This window comes from Capricornis sumatraensis, chromosome 9 (assembly GCF_032405125.1).
Source record: "Capricornis sumatraensis isolate serow.1 chromosome 9, serow.2, whole genome shotgun sequence".
Lineage (NCBI taxonomy): Eukaryota > Metazoa > Chordata > Mammalia > Artiodactyla > Bovidae > Capricornis > Capricornis sumatraensis.
In genome coordinates this window covers 20,122,959-20,140,906 of record NC_091077.1, presented here as the reverse complement: position 1 = coordinate 20,140,906, position 17,948 = coordinate 20,122,959, and the positions used below count along the sequence as shown (strand labels likewise).

At 48.3% G+C, this 17,948-nt stretch overlaps 1 protein-coding gene across 1 annotated transcript in view; it reads left to right on the top strand.

Annotated features, from left to right (window-relative positions):
- The first annotated feature begins 659 nt into the window (after nucleotides 1–659).
- Nucleotides 660–17,948, top strand: part of ATCAY (ATCAY kinesin light chain interacting caytaxin) — a 34,104-nt gene continuing 16,815 nt past the window's right edge. Inside the window, exons 1-2 of the mRNA XM_068981011.1 lie at nucleotides 660–736; nucleotides 15,148–15,206. Coding sequence (XP_068837112.1) covers nucleotides 660–736; nucleotides 15,148–15,206 — 136 coding nt within the window. The remainder of the gene's footprint in view (nucleotides 737–15,147; nucleotides 15,207–17,948) is intronic.

Below are 17,948 nucleotides of genomic sequence, written 5' to 3'. Positions count from 1 at the left end.
TCACAACGTTAAAAACAAAACTGGCGTTTTGTGGTTAGTGAGAAATTACGATCCTGATTTCCAACCCCAGGCAATTTCTCACTGTCTTTTTTAGTCCTAGGGTCAGGTTATCAGGACTTGCTTCTTCTTAGGGGCATGGGAGTAGCAGACAGAGGGTCAAGGAGAGGTGGGCCAGAGCAGATGGAGGTGGTTGGGGTTAACCAGGTCCTGTCTGAATGTCAGCCCTGGCAAGGAAACTTAATTATATCAGTCATTACCCTTTAGTATAAATGACTTTAGTTGCATTTATGGCTTCCTAGTTGAAGTCCAAGGTAAGTGAGGGCAGGTGAGCCATGGGGAGGGTGGATTTCAGAGCTTCACTGGGAGGTAGTTTATAACTGGAGGCTCAGCCCCTCCTTTGGGTTCCAATTCCTGACCCACCCACATGGATTTTCAGCTTTCTATGTCTCTGTTTTCTCACCTGTGAAATGGAGAAGCCTCATGGGTCCAGGCAGTGATTCAGTAAGATGACAGACACAAGTGCTGTTTACAGATGGATCTCTGAAGTTCTGTGCATGGGTGGGGAATTGTCATTAGGATGAATCTCTAGTAAACCCTCCATCCACGGCTCTCTTTCAGGATTCACCCCTACTTCAAGTCGGCACCTCTTCCCAGCTCTCATGGGAACCACCGAAGCCACACTCCGGATGGAGAACATGGACGTGAAGGAAGAATGGCAGGACGAAGCTCTCCCCAGGTACGGCTCCCCCGGCCTGCGTGTCAGCTGTGGAGGGAGTGCCTGGCCCGACGCTTCTCCCAGGTGTGCCACAGACACCCCAGTTGACCCGGCCAAGTTCATAATTGGTATATGCTAACTTAAGATGGATTTCCCACCTCTCCCCACCCACCTCTGCCAAAGTGCTAAAATAGCTCCCATTCCCACACTCTTGTAAGAATTCTAAACATTCTTCTATGAAGAAAACCATCTTATGGACTATTGGGCTTCCCTGGTGGCTCAGATGGTAAAGAATCTGCCTGCAGTATAGGAGACCCGGGTTCCATTCCTGGATCGGGAATATCCGCTGGAGTAGGAAATGGCTAACCACTCCAGTATTCTTGTCTGGAGAATTCCATGGACTGAGGAGCCTGGTAGGCTACAGTCCATGAGGTTGCAAAGAGGTGGACATGACTGAGCGACTGACACTTTCATGGGCTGTGACAATCTTCTTACCTGGGTTCCCCAAAATCCAGGTAATAGTGTGTTTTTATCTGCAGCAGCATATCCCCGCTTAAAATCGCTGGGTCAGATGCTCATTCCTTGAAAGCTCTGGGTTTCAGCCTCCATGCGCTCCTGCCGCTCTCCATCCTTCGTGCCCCCCGGGCCCTGCTGCTCCCTCCCTGTTCCTTCTGTGCTGGGCTGGCTCTGATGTTCTGACTTTGCACTGGCTGTTCCCTCTGCCAGGAGTGCTCTTCCCCAGACACCCGCCTCCCCTGCCTCCTTCAGATCGCTGCCCACTGGCCACCTTCTTAGAGAGGACCTCCTAGCCCTTTCATTACCCACCTCCCCCAGTTCTTAAATTATTTCCTTCCTGTATAACAGCCCTCCCAAAATATCTGTGTCCTAATCCCTCCCTGGAGAATGTTCGTTAATGTGGCAAAAGGCACTTTGCAAATATGAGTGAGTTAGGGATCTCAAAATGGGGAGATGACAATCCTGGATTGTCGAGGGGGAGGTCCTTAATGTAATCACAGGATTCTGTATAAGACAGTGGTCCCAAACCTGTTTGGCACCAGGGACAAGTTTCATGGAAGACAGTTTTTCCACAGACCTGGGGTGGGGGCAAGGGAATGGTTTGGGGATGATTCAAGTGCATGACATTTCTTGTGCACTTTATTTCTATTATGATTGCATCAGCTCCACCTCAGATTGTTAGGCATTAGATCCCAGAGTTTGAGGACCCCCAGTATAAGAGGATGGAAGGGGACTTCCCTGGCTGTCCAATGGTTAGGACCCCGAGCTTCCAGCGAAGGGAGGGCAGGTTCAATCCCTGGTTGGGGAAGTAAGATCCTACATGCCTCAGGGCACAGTTTAAAAAAAAAAAAAAAAGGAAGGTTTGTCTACAGGTGTAGGAGCTGTGATGATGACAGTAACAACTTGGAGTCACGGGAGGAAGAGGCCACCGGCCAGGGATGCAGTGCTGGTGTCTCCAGGAAAACCCAGCCCCATGAAACTGACTTCAGACTTACTTCTGGTGTCCTACATCTGTGCTGTTTGAAGCCACTAAATTTGGAACAATTTGTTACAGCAGCCACAGGAGACTCATACAACCTAATATGCTGACTATTCCATACACTTGTTTACAATCTGTTCTCCGTGATGGATCCCATGAGAGCAGGGGCCTTCGGTGTGATCACAGGCATACAGTTGGTGCTCAGTAGGTATGGGTGAATGGATGACAGTCATTAGTAGGAATGAAAAATCCTGAGAAGGGAGCCGTGTGTGGCTGAGGTACTTGCCTCTGTTTTCTCCTCCAGCACGGCATTAAGTAAGAGGAAATATCATCAGCACAGGCTCCCCCTGATTCAACTGCTCTTCTCCTTCCCATTTTTTTTTTTCTTGGGCATGCTGCATGGCTTGCAGGATCTTAGTTCCCCAACCATGGTTCGAACCCATGTCCCTTGCACTGCTGTGTGGATTCTTAACCTCTGAACCACCGGGAAGTCCCTCCCTCCCACTCTTTAAAAAATATTTATTTGTTTAGTTGGCTGCGTGGAGTCTTAGCTTCGGCACACAGACTCTCTAATTGTGGCACGTTGACTTGGTTACCCCAAGGCATGTGGGATCTTAGTTCCCCGACCAAGGATCGAACCCATGTCCCCAGCATTGCAGGACAGATTCTTAACTGCTGGATTGCCAGAGAAGTCCCTCTCTCCCACTTTAATGCAAGGAGTTTATCCCAGGGAAATGATGCCCAAGAGTTAGTTGCATAACCATCTGGGAAGGAAGGTCAACGAGACTGGGCACATTCACCCTGGAAAGGAGAACTTGGGTAGGAGTTCCAGCTCCAGAAGGTCTCAGTGGGTGAGGGTGCTGAGGGCAGCACTGGGCTGAGGGACAGGCATGAAAGGTTTGAGTCTAATCTAGGCTCTTTGGACTCAAATGGCCCCATATGTGCATAGTTTACACGCCCATCCTTTCAAAAGCAGAGCAGGCTGATGGGGAAGGTCTAGAGCTTCCTGTCAACCTGTCCCAGGAGAAGCCGTGATGTTGAGGGCATCACCCCCTCATTTGAGAATCTTGGGCTTCTTGGCAGTCTAGTCCTTTTCACCCAAATCCTTGTGGTTCATCTTCTTCTTCTTTTTTTTTAAAAATATTTATTTAATGTATTTATTTGGCTGCCCCAGGTCTTAGTTTAGGCATGCAGGATCTTTAGTTGTGGCATTCAAACTCTTAGTGGCATCATGTGGGATCTAGTTCCCTGACCAGGGAGCAAACTTAGGCCTCCTGCATTGGGAGCTCAGAGTCTTAGCCACTGGACCACTAGGGAAGTCGCCCTTGTGGTTCTTAAAGCAATAGATGCCCCACACCAGAGTAACCAAGAATCTCTTGTCTGCCCAGTACCATTGTCTTCAGGAAGACTTAGTTTGAGAAGGAGATGGCAACTTCATTGGAGTCAAGCTCCTATTCATTCACTGTTGGAATGGTCTTTGTTCTACATTCCCCTGTAAAAGTCTTTCTCTTCAACTCAATACAAGGAGCACTGTTGCCTGGATGTGTAGAAAGGGGTTTCATGGGACTTCCTGGTGGTCCAGTGGTTAAGACTCTGCACTCCCAGTGAAGGGAATGCAGGTTTGATCCCTGGTCAGGGAACTAAGATCCCACGTGCTGTGTAGTTTGGCCAAAAATTTTAAAAGGAAAGGGATCTCATGACACCTGGCAGTTTGGGTGAATTAAAGATCATTTTTCTACTTTTTATTTTGTGTTGCGGTATAGCTGATTAACAACTTGGTGGCAGTTTCAGGTGAACAGTGGGACTCAGCTGTACATGTTCACGTATCCGTTTTCCCCCCAACTCCCCTCCCATCCAGGCTGCTACATAACATTGAGCAGAGTTGCCTGTGCTATACAGTAAGTCCTTGTTGGTTTTCCATTTTAAATATAGCAGTGTGTACAAAAGTTTTGGCAGGGGCTTCTCCCATGGCTAGAAATGCCCCAGAGTGGGCAAGAGCCGGCCACCTTGAGGAGCTGTCCCTCATCTGTGGAAGGTCTGTTTTGTCCCACGGAAAAGGCAGAATTAGTTGGGGTGATCTCAGTGGGTTCCTTGTAGCACCAAGCACTCTGGGAGTTTAGAAACATCTCCAACCAGTCTCAGCATCGCTCACCCTGTGGTCCCATGAACTCTGACCTCCACTGAGACCAAAGCATTCCCAGGTCCAGACTTCAAAAACCTTCTGTTTCAACCCCACCTCCCCAGGCGGTAAACTCCAAGCCTTCCTGGACATTAAAAAAAAAAAAAAAAAAAACTCACCTTGCTCACGCTAGTTTTATTTCAAGCGACACAGCGGAAACAAGACCGCACAAGCTGTGGAACCAGACGCCAGTGGGTTCAGATTCCAGTTCTCTGATGGGCTTGTGCGGCCACCTCGGACAGCTCTTTGAGCATCTTTGTGCCTCAGTTTTCCTACCTGTAGAATAGGGACAGTCATTCCTGGCTCAAAGTGGTTTGAGAAGTTGATGCTGCCTGTAGCATCATTTTTTCTTTTCCTTCTTTTTTATGTATTTATCTTTTGGTTGCACCTCAGAGGTAGACGGGATCTTAGATCCCCAACCGCGAACCCCCTGCAGTGGAAGCTCAGAGTTCTAACCGCAGGACCATGAGGGAAGTCGCAACATTCTTCCCTTTTTTTTTTTTTTTTTAAGTTTTCTTTGGTATGGACCATTTTAAAGTCTTACTGGAATGTGTTACAATATTACTTCTGGTTTTGGTTTTTTTTATTATAAGGCCGGTGAGAGTCTAGCTCCCCAACCACAGGGATTGAACCCTCAGCGCCTGCACTGGGAGGCGAGGTCCTCGTCACTGGACCCCCAGGGAAGTCCCAGCATCATTGTTATCAGCTTGTATCTCCTTCACTCTGGTTCCTTTTACCCATCCCCCACCCCCCATAAAAGAGACCCTCCTCTCCCAAGCCTCCTCCAGACAAAGTGGGGTTGACTGCAGCTGCACGTGTGAATTTCAAGTGAGTTTCCCCAGCTGCAAAGGGCTTCTCTCCCCCATTCAGTGGTTCAGTGTTCACAGGATAGTGGCTGGCTGTGCAGCCCCAGGTTGGGAACATGCCTTCGTTGAGGCGCTGTCCTCATTCCGGGAGGAGTGAGTAAAGCTCCTTATACAGCGTCCAGATGCAGCCCAACATAAGCACCTCTGTCTGAGTCAGACAACCCCTGATTCTATTCCTTCCAGCACAGCGATCCCTTCCTGGGGCCTTTCCCAGCTTCCCCCGCATGTGTCCGGGCATGCACACTGTGCCTGTTTCCTGTGGTGTCTTTCCGCACTTCTGCAGATTCCCATGGACTATAGCTGAGGGCTGCCTGGAGACGACCCATTCACTGCCTCCTTTGCCCATCCATTCATCCTAGCAATGTGCACCAACTGTGCCAGGCCATGGGTGAGACGCTGGGGACACCTGGCAAACAGGAGAGCTGCCCTAATGGGGTGCTGGAAGAATAGGGCAGAGACAGGCAGTCCCTTATAACCTCACCGGCCAATGGAAAATTGAAGCTGGGTTCTTGGCACCTGGAGCAAGCCTGGGTGGGGTCTGACTGGGTTGGGGAGGTTAGAGGAGGAGCTGACCTTGAGCTATGAAGGATGATGAGGGGGGAACAGGGAAGAGAGGCTGAGGGTAGCAATCAAGCATTCCAAGCAAAGAGCAGCATGTGCAAAGGCCCTGGGGCCAGTGGAAGCAGATTGAGGGACTGAAGGAAAGTTGGATGGGGAAACTGAGAACCTAGGTGGGGAAGGGTTTGGCTAGCATCTCACAGCTAAGGAGGTGGGTGCAGGATTAGGTGTCTCAGCCTGTGGGTTTTGTTTGTAAATTTTTTTTCTTTTTTAGTGGGCTGTGCTAGGTCTTGCAGCATCCGAGCTCTTCATTGTGTTTCTAATTTTTTTTTCCTTTCCTTTATTGGGTTATAGTCAATGATACCAACCAACAGAGGATGAGATGGTTGGATCATCGACTCAATGGACATGAGTTTGAGCAAACTCTGGAGGATAGTGAGGGACAGAGAAGCCTGGCATGCAGCAGTTCATGGGATTGCAAAGAATCAAACATGACTTAGCAACTGAACAACAATAAATAGTTGATAAACAATGTTGTGTTAGTATCTGCTGTGCAGCAAAGTGTGTCAGTTATATGTATACATATATTCACTCTTTTTATAAATTCTATTCCCATATACAGAGAAGGCAATGGCGACCCCATTCCAGTACTCTTGCCTGGAAAGTCGCTAAGAGTCAGACATGACTGAGCGACTTCACTTTCACTTTTCACTTTCATGCATTGGAGAGGGAAATGGCAACCCACTCCAGTGTTCTTGCCTGGAGAGTCCCAGGGCGGGGGAGCTTGGTGGGCTGCCGTCTATGGGGTCGCACAGAGTCGGACACGATTGAACTTAGCAGCAGCAGCATTCTCATATAGGTCATTACAGAGCATTCTAGAGAGTTTCCTGTGCTATACAGTAGGTCCTTATTAGTTATTTATTTTATATATGGTAGTGTGTATGGGCTTTTCCAGTGGCTCAGTGGCAAAAAAAAAAAAAATCTGCCTGCAGTGCAGGAGACATGGATTCAGTCCCTGGGTTGGGAAGATCTCTTGGAGGAGGGCATGGCAACCCAATCCAGTATTCTTGTCTGAAGAATCCCATGGACAGAGAAGCCTGGTGGGCTACAGTCCATAGGGTCGCAGAATCTGACATGACTGAACGACTGACCACACCCAGTATGTATATGTCAATCCCAATCTCCCGATTTATCCCTCTGCCCTGTAACTTTTTATTCTGACATAGTCCCAAGCTTAGAAAATAAAAATTATAAGAATGGGGTACGGAATGTCTGTAAACTTTTACCGAGATTTGCTGACTTGAGATTTTGTCGATATCCCTTTACTGTCCTCCCTCTCCCTCCTCTCTCTGTCTCTCTCAGTGTCTGTCTGTCTGTCTGTCTGTCTATCTAGCTATGCTCAGTCTCTGTCTACATGCTCCCATCCCTGCACAGGGCAGGCCAAGTATGCTCCCTCTCCGAGTTCAACGCACACACAGCAGTGATTGCATGGTGTCCAGCTCAGCAGTTCTGGAAACTGTCAGGCAGGAGCTGTGGGTTTAGGGCAGGAAGTGATGGGGCGCCTTGAGCGTCCATAGTCCCCCACCCACTCCAGCGTTTCTCTTCCCTGAACTCTGGCGACACTGGGCTGTCACAACAGAATACGACATGTGGGGCAGCTTCAACAGCAGGTGTTTATTCTCACACAGCTCTGGATGCTGGGTGTCTGAGATCATGGTACCAGCAGGGCTGGCTTCTGGTGAGGGCTCTCCTCCTGGCTTCTTGTGACCTGCCGTTTCCTCTGTTCTCAGTGGTGGAGAGAGAGCCTTCTCATGGTTCTCCCTCCTCTTGTAAGGCCACAGTCCTAAGGGATCAGGGCCCCACACATTTTTTTTTTGACTGCTCATGTGGGATCTTAGTTCCCCAACCAGGGATTGAACCCCCACTTCCTGCAATGGAAGGGTGGAGTCCCAACCACTGGACCACCAGAGAGGTTCCAGGACTACACACTTTTGACCTCCTTCAATCTCAATTGCCTCCTAAAGACCCTGTCTCCAAACTCAGTCATACTGGGCATTGGGAGAACACAGTTAGGTCCAGAACATCCTGTTTGCATCCACTGAGCCAGCGTGACCGCCAGGGGTGAGGTGAGAGATGGGGAGCGGGGGCTGGGAGGTCTGTGATTCTGCTCACAACCCCGGGCTTTCTTTTTTAAAAATATTTCTTTACCTTGCCGGGTCTTAGTTGTGGCTAGATCCCTAGTTGCAGCATGTGGGATCTAGTTCCCTGACCAAGGATTGACCACAGGCCTCCTGCACTGGGAGTGTGGGGTATTAGCCACTGGACCACCAGGAAAGTTTCCCCACAAGGCTTTCCGATCCAGCCAAGATGTGATGGTGCTGGGGGAGACCAGAACAAGATGAATGGGAAAAGGTGTCAGAAAGTGCAAAGAAGGGTAGATTTATCTGAGTGTCTGAAACCACCAAAGTTGCCTAGAATTTTCGAAGGCCTCTCCGCAGTTCCCTCGACGTAGGTTTGCAAGAGTCCTATTATAAGCCCTGGAGCTCCTAGTCCAGCTTTGAGCCTCAGAAAAGCCTGCTTAATGCTCAGAAGGAGTTTTTGCTGCTACCCTGCACCAGAGGTGGCTGTGGATCAGGCAGAAGCAGAGGCTGGGAAGCCCTGGAGGGGAGACTGAGGCAGTGTGGCCGATCTGAAGGCCATAGAAGCCTGGAGCAGTTTGGGAAGCAGTGCTCAGTCGTGTCCGACTCTTTGTGACCCCACAGACTGTAATCTGCCAGCCTTCTCGGTCCATGGGATTTCCCAGGCAACAATACTGGAATGGGTTGCCATTCTCTTTTCCGGCGATCTTCCCAACCCAGGGATCAAACCTGTGTCTCCTGCATTGGCAGGCAGATTCTTTCACCACTGAGCCACCTGGGAAGCCACTTGGGAAGCAGGAGGCATAGTCAAAGGTCCTGGGGCCCACAGTTTATTCCAAATTCCTTGCTTTCACACTATGAGTAACATTAAGACAGAGTAGGACCTGAGGGTAGAACTAGGTCTAGGGGCCACCTCTGAAGCCAGAATTATTGCAATATCAGCTGATTCTGAGTGACAGGTATTTCTTGATTTTGGCCTTTCCCCGCCACTTGCAAAATGTGCCCTGATTCAATCTTTATTTCAACAGACCTTTGCTGAGGGCTGCTTCTTCCAGGGCCAGGCCTGTGACTCACCAAAGCAAGAGAGGGAGAGGCAGAATGCAGGGGTGAGGTGGAGGTCAGGTTCAGACAGGGTCTTCTGGAGGACACTAACCCAGCCTCAAAGGCTAAGCAATTTCACTGGGCAAAGAAAGCAGGGAGTGGCCCCTCTAGTCAGCGGGGCAGGATGTGCAAAGGCGCTGGGACAGAGAGGACCTTCGCATGGTAGGGACTGCAGTATATAAGAGAGCCTGGTTAGATCACAGGTGTCAGGCTGGAGGGTTCACAGACGTCATGTCCAGAAGGAATGCCCAGAAGGGAAATTTGGATAGTGCTTTAACAAAGTACACACGCTGGCTTAAAATAAGAGCGTTTCTCTCACAGTTCTGGAGGCTAAACCTCCAGGTGTCAGCAGGGCCAGGCTCCCTCTGCAGGGGCTCGGGAAGGTCCTCGCTGCCTCTTCCCGCTTCGGAGTGGGGCTGGCCATCCTTGACCTTTCCCGGCTTGCAGATGCATCACTCCTTGCCTCCATCGTTTTTTTTTTAAGCTTGTGTTTTATGTTTTCTTTTTTAAAAAATTTTTTGGCATTCAGTTGGTTTCCAATATTGTGTTAGTTTCAGGTGTACAGCAAAGTGAGTCCGTTATACGCGTATATGTGTACCCATCCTTTTTTAGATTCTGTTCCCATATAGGTCATTACAGAGTGCCGAGTACAGTTCCCTATGCTCTACAGCAGGTCCTTATTAGTTGTCTATTTTATGTATAGTAGTGTGTATGGTTGGATAGCATCACTGGTTCAATGGACATGAGTTTGGGCAAATCCCAGGAGACAGTGAGGGACAGGGAGGCCTGGCGTGCTGCAGTCCACGGAGTCGTAAAAGTCAGACTTGCGTTAGTGACCGAATAACAAAAACAAAGTATGTATATGTCCATCTTAATCTTCCTATTTATCCCCCCACTAACCATCTGGTAACCATAAATTTATTTTCTACACCTGTAACTCTTTCTGTTTTGTAGATAAGTTCATTTGTACCATTTTTTTAGATTCCACATATAAGCAATATCATGATATTTGTCTTTCTCTGTCTGACTTACTTCACTCAGTATGACAGTCTCAAGGTGTATCCTTGTCGCTGCGAATGGCACTATTTTGTTCTTTTTTATGGCTGTAATATTCCATGGGCTATAGGTCCCACCTCTTCTTTATCCATTCATCCATCCATGGACATTTAGGTTGCTTCCATGTCTTAGCCATTGTAAATAGTGCTGCAATGAACATAAGGGTGTATATATCTTTTCAAATTTTGGGTTTCTCTGGATATATGCCCAGGAGTGGGATTGCTGGATCATAGGGTGACTCTATTTTTAGTTTTTGAAGGAACTTCCATACTGTTCTCATAGTGACTGCACTAATTTACATTCCCACCAACAGTGTAGGAGGGTTCCCTTTCCCCCACACCTTCTCCAGCATGTATTGTTTGCAGACTTTTTGATGCTGGCCATTCGGACCAGTGTGAGGTGGTACCTCATTGTGGTTTTGATTTTGCATCTGCCTGCATCTTCCCATGGCCCTCTCCTCTGTGTGTGTGTCCAAACCTCCCTCTTCTTATAAGCCCACCAGTGAGTCTCGTATGACTTCATCTTAACGATGTCTGCAACTATTCCAACTAGGTCACATTCCTAGGTACTGGGAGTTCAGACCTGAGTTACGTTTTGAGGGGATGCAAGGCAACCCACGCCAGAAGCATAAAGCCACACTGTACACCTGGTGGAGTCAGGGAACCCCACTTTTCACATGGGTTTCCCAACACAGACAGAAAGCAGTTGCTACATGGAGCCATCTGGACCCACTTGGAGTTTGTGAAGGGGTTTCAGGTGTGCAGAAGCTGAGATCTTTCTGATGCTTGGGGAATTAACCCCAGTACTTTGGCCCTGTGATGTGAAGAGCTGACCCATTGGAAAAGACCTTGATGCTGGGAAAGATTGAAGGCAGGAAGAGAAGAAGGCGACAGAAAGTGAGATGGTTGGATGGCATCACCGACTCAATGGACATGAGTTTGAGCAAGCTCCAGGAGTTGGTGAAGGATAGGGAAGCCTGGCATGCTGCAGCCCATAGGGTCACAAAGAGTCAGATGCAACTTAGCAACTGAACAACACTTGGCCTTGAAAGCTGCAGCACTGTGGACCTAAGGGGCTGGCGCACATGTGCAGACTGGGCACAAGGGGGCAGTAGTGGGCAGTGACTGGACTCAGCTCAGCCGGTATGAATGGTTCAGCCCTCCCTGCTCTCCCTGGTTTAACCTTGGTTTCCTCCTCTGTGAAACGGTCTTCTCCCTGCCTCATAGGGATGCTGTGAGGAGCAAATAAGATGATGCATTTCAACAAGATGTCAACATTTCGACACAGGGAGTGTCCTGCCATGGGGTAAATGACGGTTCTAACTGATTCTAGCACAACAGGACTTCAGCCTCAAACTGACGGGTGCAGGGAAGGCAGAGTCAATGAGAAAAGGAACTAGAAGGAAATTCCAACATCCAGGTGAGCAGGGGTGGTGGACAGTCAGCTCCTGGAGGTGGTTACCATACAAGGAGGGCAGATCTGATTCAAGAAAAGACTGAAATCTAGACTCTTTGTGTCTCATCTCTGATTTGACAGCGAGTTAAAAATGTTGTGAAACGCTGTGTGGGCAGGACAGAGCTAGCGGCGGTTCATCAGCTGCCAGTCTGCAATTTGGGAGCACAGTTTCGGGTAACCTTGCAAGTAGGTGGTGTGCTGCCTGTCCTCTGGAACCCTGGACGTATTCATGAATTACCAGCTGCCCTCCCCATGTTCAGAGCATGGGTGTCAGCTACAGCACCAGAGGTACAGAGCAATGTGTACATGAAACAGGCATGGGAATTGTCTTATCTCAATCTGAAAGAAAGATGCCTCTTTAAAACCTTCTGACTTAATCTGAAACTTGTTTTTTGCTCTTTTAAATGGAGGTGAGATTTCCATAATATAAAAACAGCCATCTTAAATGCACAACTCATCTGTTGTGCAACCATCAACTCTATTTAGTTCTAAAACATTCCATCACCCCAAAATGAAACCATTCCCATCAGCAGCCACTCCCCATTTCCCTGGCAACCACGAACCCACTCTCTGGGTCGGTGGATTTGCCTGTTTTCAATGTCTCATATAAACGGAATCACACCCTGTGTGTCCTTCTGCATCTGGCTTCTCTCACCGAGCATCTTATTCTCAGGGTCCCTCCCTTATTCTCAGAGTGTCAGCGCTTCTCTCCTTTTCGAAGCTGAATAATATTCCAGTCTGTGGATGGACCATGTTTTGTTTATCCATTCATCACTTGATAGACATTTGGGTTGTCTCCAGTGTGTCATGCTGCTGTAAGCATTCAGGTATGAGTTTTTGCATAGATGTGTGTCTTCATTTCCTTTGCACCTCTGCTTAGTTTTGACTTTTGACCTCCATGAGAGCAGGGCGTCACCCAATTCATCCTTTACCTCCAAGACCCACCAATACTCCTGGAAGATAGTGGTTACTCAAAGAACATTCAAAGGATGGTGAATGGGAGAAAGGTGGGCAGAGTAGGGGAAGGGTGTGGAGGAAGAAGCATGATTATATTCCATCCTGCAGAGGGTGCCAGCTCATGCCCTACGAACAGAGGCGACAGAATAAATGTGTCCTTGTTGTTGTTCAGCCACTAAGTCGTCTCTGACTCTTTGCAGCCCCATGGACTGCAGCACACCAGGCTGTCCTTCACTATCTCCCAGATTTTGCTCAAGGTTATGTCCATTGAGTTGGTGATGCCATCCAACCATCTCCTCCTCTGTCGCCCCCTCCTCCTCTTGCCCTCAATCTTTCCCAGCATCAGGATCTTTTCCAATGTGCCGGCTCTTCACGTCAGGTGGCCGAAGTATTGGAGCTTCAGCTTCAGCATCAGTCCTTCCAATGAATATTCAGGGTTGATTTCCTTTAGGATTGACAAGGGACTCAAGAGTCTTCTGCAGCACCATGATTCGAAAAGAAAAGAAAAAACGCCCTACTGTCCTTCTCCATCAAAACAGTTCCCCGTTTAGCTGAGCTGGCACTGCTGAGTTGCAGAGATGAGTTACTGCTGCAGTGCCTCCCTGAGTCAGCAGGCCCTGCAGCTGGAGCCCCCGACAGACCCGTGCGCTCTGCAAACCCTTCTGCCTTAGTATTTCCCTGGGGAGCGAAGGAGCCAGAGCACGTGGGTCAGAATCAGGCAGAGTGAGTTGTGGTCCGAAAAACAGTCTGGGCATTGCCAGGAAAAGCAGGTCTTATTTTGCAAATTCGTGCTCCACCAGTTAAAGGGGCACAGATGCATAGCTGGCTGCCTTTCTCTTTTTAAAATTTTACTTTTTAGTAGCTTTAGATTTACAGAAAAGTTGCAAGAATATTACAGAAAACTTCCAAACACACACCTCCTGTAATTAACATCTTACATGAGGCTGATACCTATGTTACAATTAATAGACTGGTATTGATACATCATTATTAACCAAAGTCCACAATGTATTGAGATATCCATAGCCATTTTCGCCTAATAGTCTTTTTCTTTCCTAGGATCCCACCCAAGATCCCACATAACATTTAGTCATCATGTCTCCTTAGGTTTCTCTGGGCTATGACAGTTTCTCAGACTTTAAAAAAGAAAAAGATTTTTTGATGTAGACCATTTTTAAATTTTTTATTGAATTTGTTACAACATTGCTTCTGTTTTAAGTTCTGGGCCAGGAGGCATGTGGGATCTTAGCTCCCCTGACCAGGGATCGAACCCTCGCCCCCTGCATTGGTAGGTGAAGTCTTAACCATTGGACCTCCAGGGAAGTCCATCACAGACTTTCCTTATTGTTGATGCCCTTGATGGCTTTGAGGAGGACTGGGGTCAGAGATTTTGTAGAACTTCCCTCCGTGGGAGTTTGTCTGGTGTTTTTCTCATGGTGACCCTCGGGCGCTGGGTGTGGGGAGGAGGACACAGGTCAGGGGCTGTCTCATCCATCATCTTGGGGTGCCTGTCCTCAGCATGACTCTTCTTTGGTGTTGACCTGCATCCCGGGCTGAGGTCGTGCTGGTCAGGTGTCTCGACTGTAGAGTCACGCCTCCCTTTTCCCATACTGTCCCCTTTGGAAGGAAGTCATCGTGCCCAACTCATGCTTACAGAGAAGAAGTTACTCCCTATCTTCCTGGGGATAGAGTGTTTACATACATTATTTGAAATTCTTCTGTGCAAGAAAAATTTGTCTCTTCTCCCCATGTTTATTTATTCAATCACTTGCTTGCTTCTGTATGGACTCGTGGACATTTTATTTTGTACTTTGAGTCACCATCCAATACTTCATGATATATTTTGTTGGTCAGGCCTGTCCAGCGTGGGCCATGGAGAGCTCTCTCAGTTGTCTGCTATGTCTATCGGACAATTTCTGGCTCATCGGAGACCAAACCCTGTGGGGTCAGCCCATGAAGAATGCTGCTTATATTCCAAATATAATATAGATGAGACCCTCCTTTTCTCTGGGCCCCAGCTTTTACTATCCAAAAAAAAGGTTTATGGGACTTCCCTGGTTCACCTTCCAATGCAGGGGGGCAAGCGTTCCATCCCTAGTGGGAGAGCTAAGATCCCACATGCGGCAAAAAATAAAAAAATAAAGGAGCAATATTGTAACACATTCAATATGTGTGTATGTTAGAGGCTTCAGTCATGTCTGACTCTTTGGCCCACCATGGGCTGCAGCCTACCAGGCTCCTCTATCCATGAGATTCTCCAGGCAAGAATACTGGAGTGGGCTTCCATGCCCTCTTCCAGGGGATCTTCCTGACTCAGGGATCGAACCTAGGTCTCTGCATTGCAGGCTGATTCTTTACTATTTGAGTCACCAAGAAAGCCCAACAAATCGTCCACATTGAAAAAAAAGTATTAAAAAAAAAGGCTTAATATTTGTTAGATTATCTGATGAGAGCCCTCTGGCTCTGATGGTTTGTGATTTTCTGTGCTCATGAACAGATGTATTTTCTCCCAATGATTTCCCAAAACTAAACAAATTCTGTTACTATCGTTCTGTCTGAACTCCACACTTCTGCGGCTGGACTTGTGGTGCCTGGTGGCTGATGTTCACTCCCGGCTGGGTCTGCAGGCCACTCCCAGAAGAGACGGGGATGGACTTGCTTGGCAGCCCCACAGAAGACACGTCCTGTAAGTTTCCATGTGTGCAGAAATGGGCACATGATCTGGGCTCTGCCCAGGACTGTAACTGTAGAAATGTCAGAGGCCATGCCTCCTGGATGGAATGTCACAAAAGGGGGTTGTTCACCTCCAAGGCCTGTAGGGAAAAGCAGCGGTGATGGTGACCCAGAGATGTGTGTGGAGTCAGTGTGTGGTGTTTCTGTGTGTCCTTGAACTGGTGGCTCAGCCTCTTTGTGCCTCCAATTCCTTATGTGCTAAATGCAGGTAGTGAGCCTTCCACAGAAGGATTAAATGAGATGATTTATGTAAAGTGCCCAGGGGAATGCCAGGCATAAAATCAGGAGGGCTCTCCTGCCCTGAGCACTCAAGAGGGCTCATGGGTCTGAGGACCCAAAGGCCTAGACTTTGAAAACAGGGGGTCTAGGGCAGCGAGATGGGCTGCCTCAAAACTTATTCTCCTCGATAGCACCTGCTGGCAGAGTCCTGCTGAGAGCTCCCATGCAGCCCGCATCTCCCCCATGCAGCCCATCACAGAGCCCACCCTAGAGAGGAAAGACTGCCCAGAGAAGGACAGCCACATCCCTGAGGTCACACAGCAGCGAGTACCAACTCTGCCTACCCCTGTACCATGCTATGCCCATGAGCCAGCTAGAGGGATCAAGCTGTCCCAGGTCTCTGGGGCCAATCTGTATGGATCTGAATGGCTGGTCACCCTATAGTGCCAGCCATTTTTCCCACCTGAGCATACATTCTCTGCCCAGTGTTGTCGCATCCCCACAGGGTGACCTTGGGTGACTCCCTTCTCCCCTCTGGGTCTCCACTTCCCACTTCTGTAAAATGAAGGGTGTGTGGTAACAGTACCTCACTTCCTAGGTGTGACTGCCTCAATACTGGCCCCCAAAGGTATCCAGATTCTAATTCTAGGAAACCACAAATGTTCCCTCAGGTGGCAAAAGCAATTTTGCAGATAGGATTAAGTTAAGGAACTTGAGGGACCTCCCTGGTGGCTCAGTGGTAAAGAATCCACCTGCCAGTGCAGGAGACATGGGTTCAATCCCTGATCCGGGAAGATCCCACATGCTGTGGAGCAACTAAATCCATGCACCACAACTACCTAGCCCACACTCTAGAGCCCGTGCTCAGCAGCAAGAGAAGCCACCTCAGTGAGAAGCCTGCGCCCCGCAACTACAGTGGCCCCTGCTCACTGCAACTAGAGAAAGCCTCCATGCAGCAGCAAGACCCAGTGCAGGCAAAAATAAATAAGCAAATAATTAACTTTTTTTTTAAAGAAACTTGAGACGGGGGATGTGAACGTTAATTGTATAGAAGCCAGCTACATGGGCAAACATGATTCTAGATATTTCCATTCATGGTGTTTTCTAAATGAGATTTAAATTTAAATTCATGCACTTTGAATAAAGCAGATTGCCTGTCATTGTGTGGGTGGGCCACATTTAATCAGTTGAAGGGTTCAAGGTGTGGGGGGCGTTGGGGCAGGGAACTCAGGTGTGATTCATCCTGGGGCAAAATTCCTCTCCAACTGTGAACCTATGAAATCAAGCAATCTCTCTGCTTCCAAAGTACAAAGGTGAGACAAGCACAGAATAGATATTCCCACTGCAAATGGGAGAAATTGGAAGGATGAAGGGGTCACGAGTCCCAGCGAGTCTGAAATTTGGCAGGGCAAATTCCACTAGATTTTTTTAAAGGCAAATTCCATTAGGTTTGAAGGCTGAAGAATCATCCTCTTTGGTTCAATGCCCTTTCCTCCGGGTCCACATGGTGACATTGCTGCCTCTGTGGTTCCCTGCACTTTCAATCTTGCAGTCACCATGCTGTGATCCACAACCTGATCCCACCTGCAAAAGCAGCAGGATTCTTTTTAACATACTTATTTCTTTGAGTGGATTGGGTCGTCTTAGTTGTGGTGCACAGGCTTATTTGTTCCATGGCATGTGAGATCTTAGTTCCTGGAAGAATGAATGAATGAAAATAGTCACTCAGTCATGTCCGACTCTTTGTGACCCCATGGACTGCAGCCCACCAGGCTCCTCTATCCATGGAATTCTCCAGGCAAGAATGCTGGGTGGGTTTCTATACCCTTCTCCAGGGGATCTTCCTGACCCAGGGATTGAACCCGGGTCTCCTGCATTGTGGGCGGGTTCTTTACCATCTGAGCCACCAGGGAAGCCAGAATCAAACAAAATTCCCTGCACTGAAAGACAGATTCTTAAGCACTGGACCACCAGGTTAAACAGTATTTTAAATCAAGTGCTCCTGATTCACTGCTCCCAACACACTTCCCATGAAAAAGGGAGGGTAAGTTGAGAGGACTGGAGTCATATCCCTGGGAAGGTCCCTGCCTCAATGTCCCCATCTGTAAAATGGGTAATATTTCCCATCACACAAAGTCATGGTGAGAGCAGGAAACTATGCCAGTGCCTCACATAGAGCAGACACTTGGTAAACATGACTTATGGGTTTTTTTCCCATTTTGTTTATTTATTTATTTTTGGCTGTGCCAGGCCTTCACTGCTGTGCAAGGGCTTTCTCTAGTTGCAGCAAGCGAGGGCTATTCTCTGTTTGCAGTGTGCAGGCTTTTTTTCATTGCGGTGGCTTCTCTTGCTGCAGGCTCAGTAATTGTGGTGCTTCGGCTTAGTTGATCCGAGGCATGTGGGATCTTCCCAGGTCAAGGACTGAGCCTGTGTCTTCTGAATTAGCAGGCAGATTCCTATACCTTGCGTCTTTATA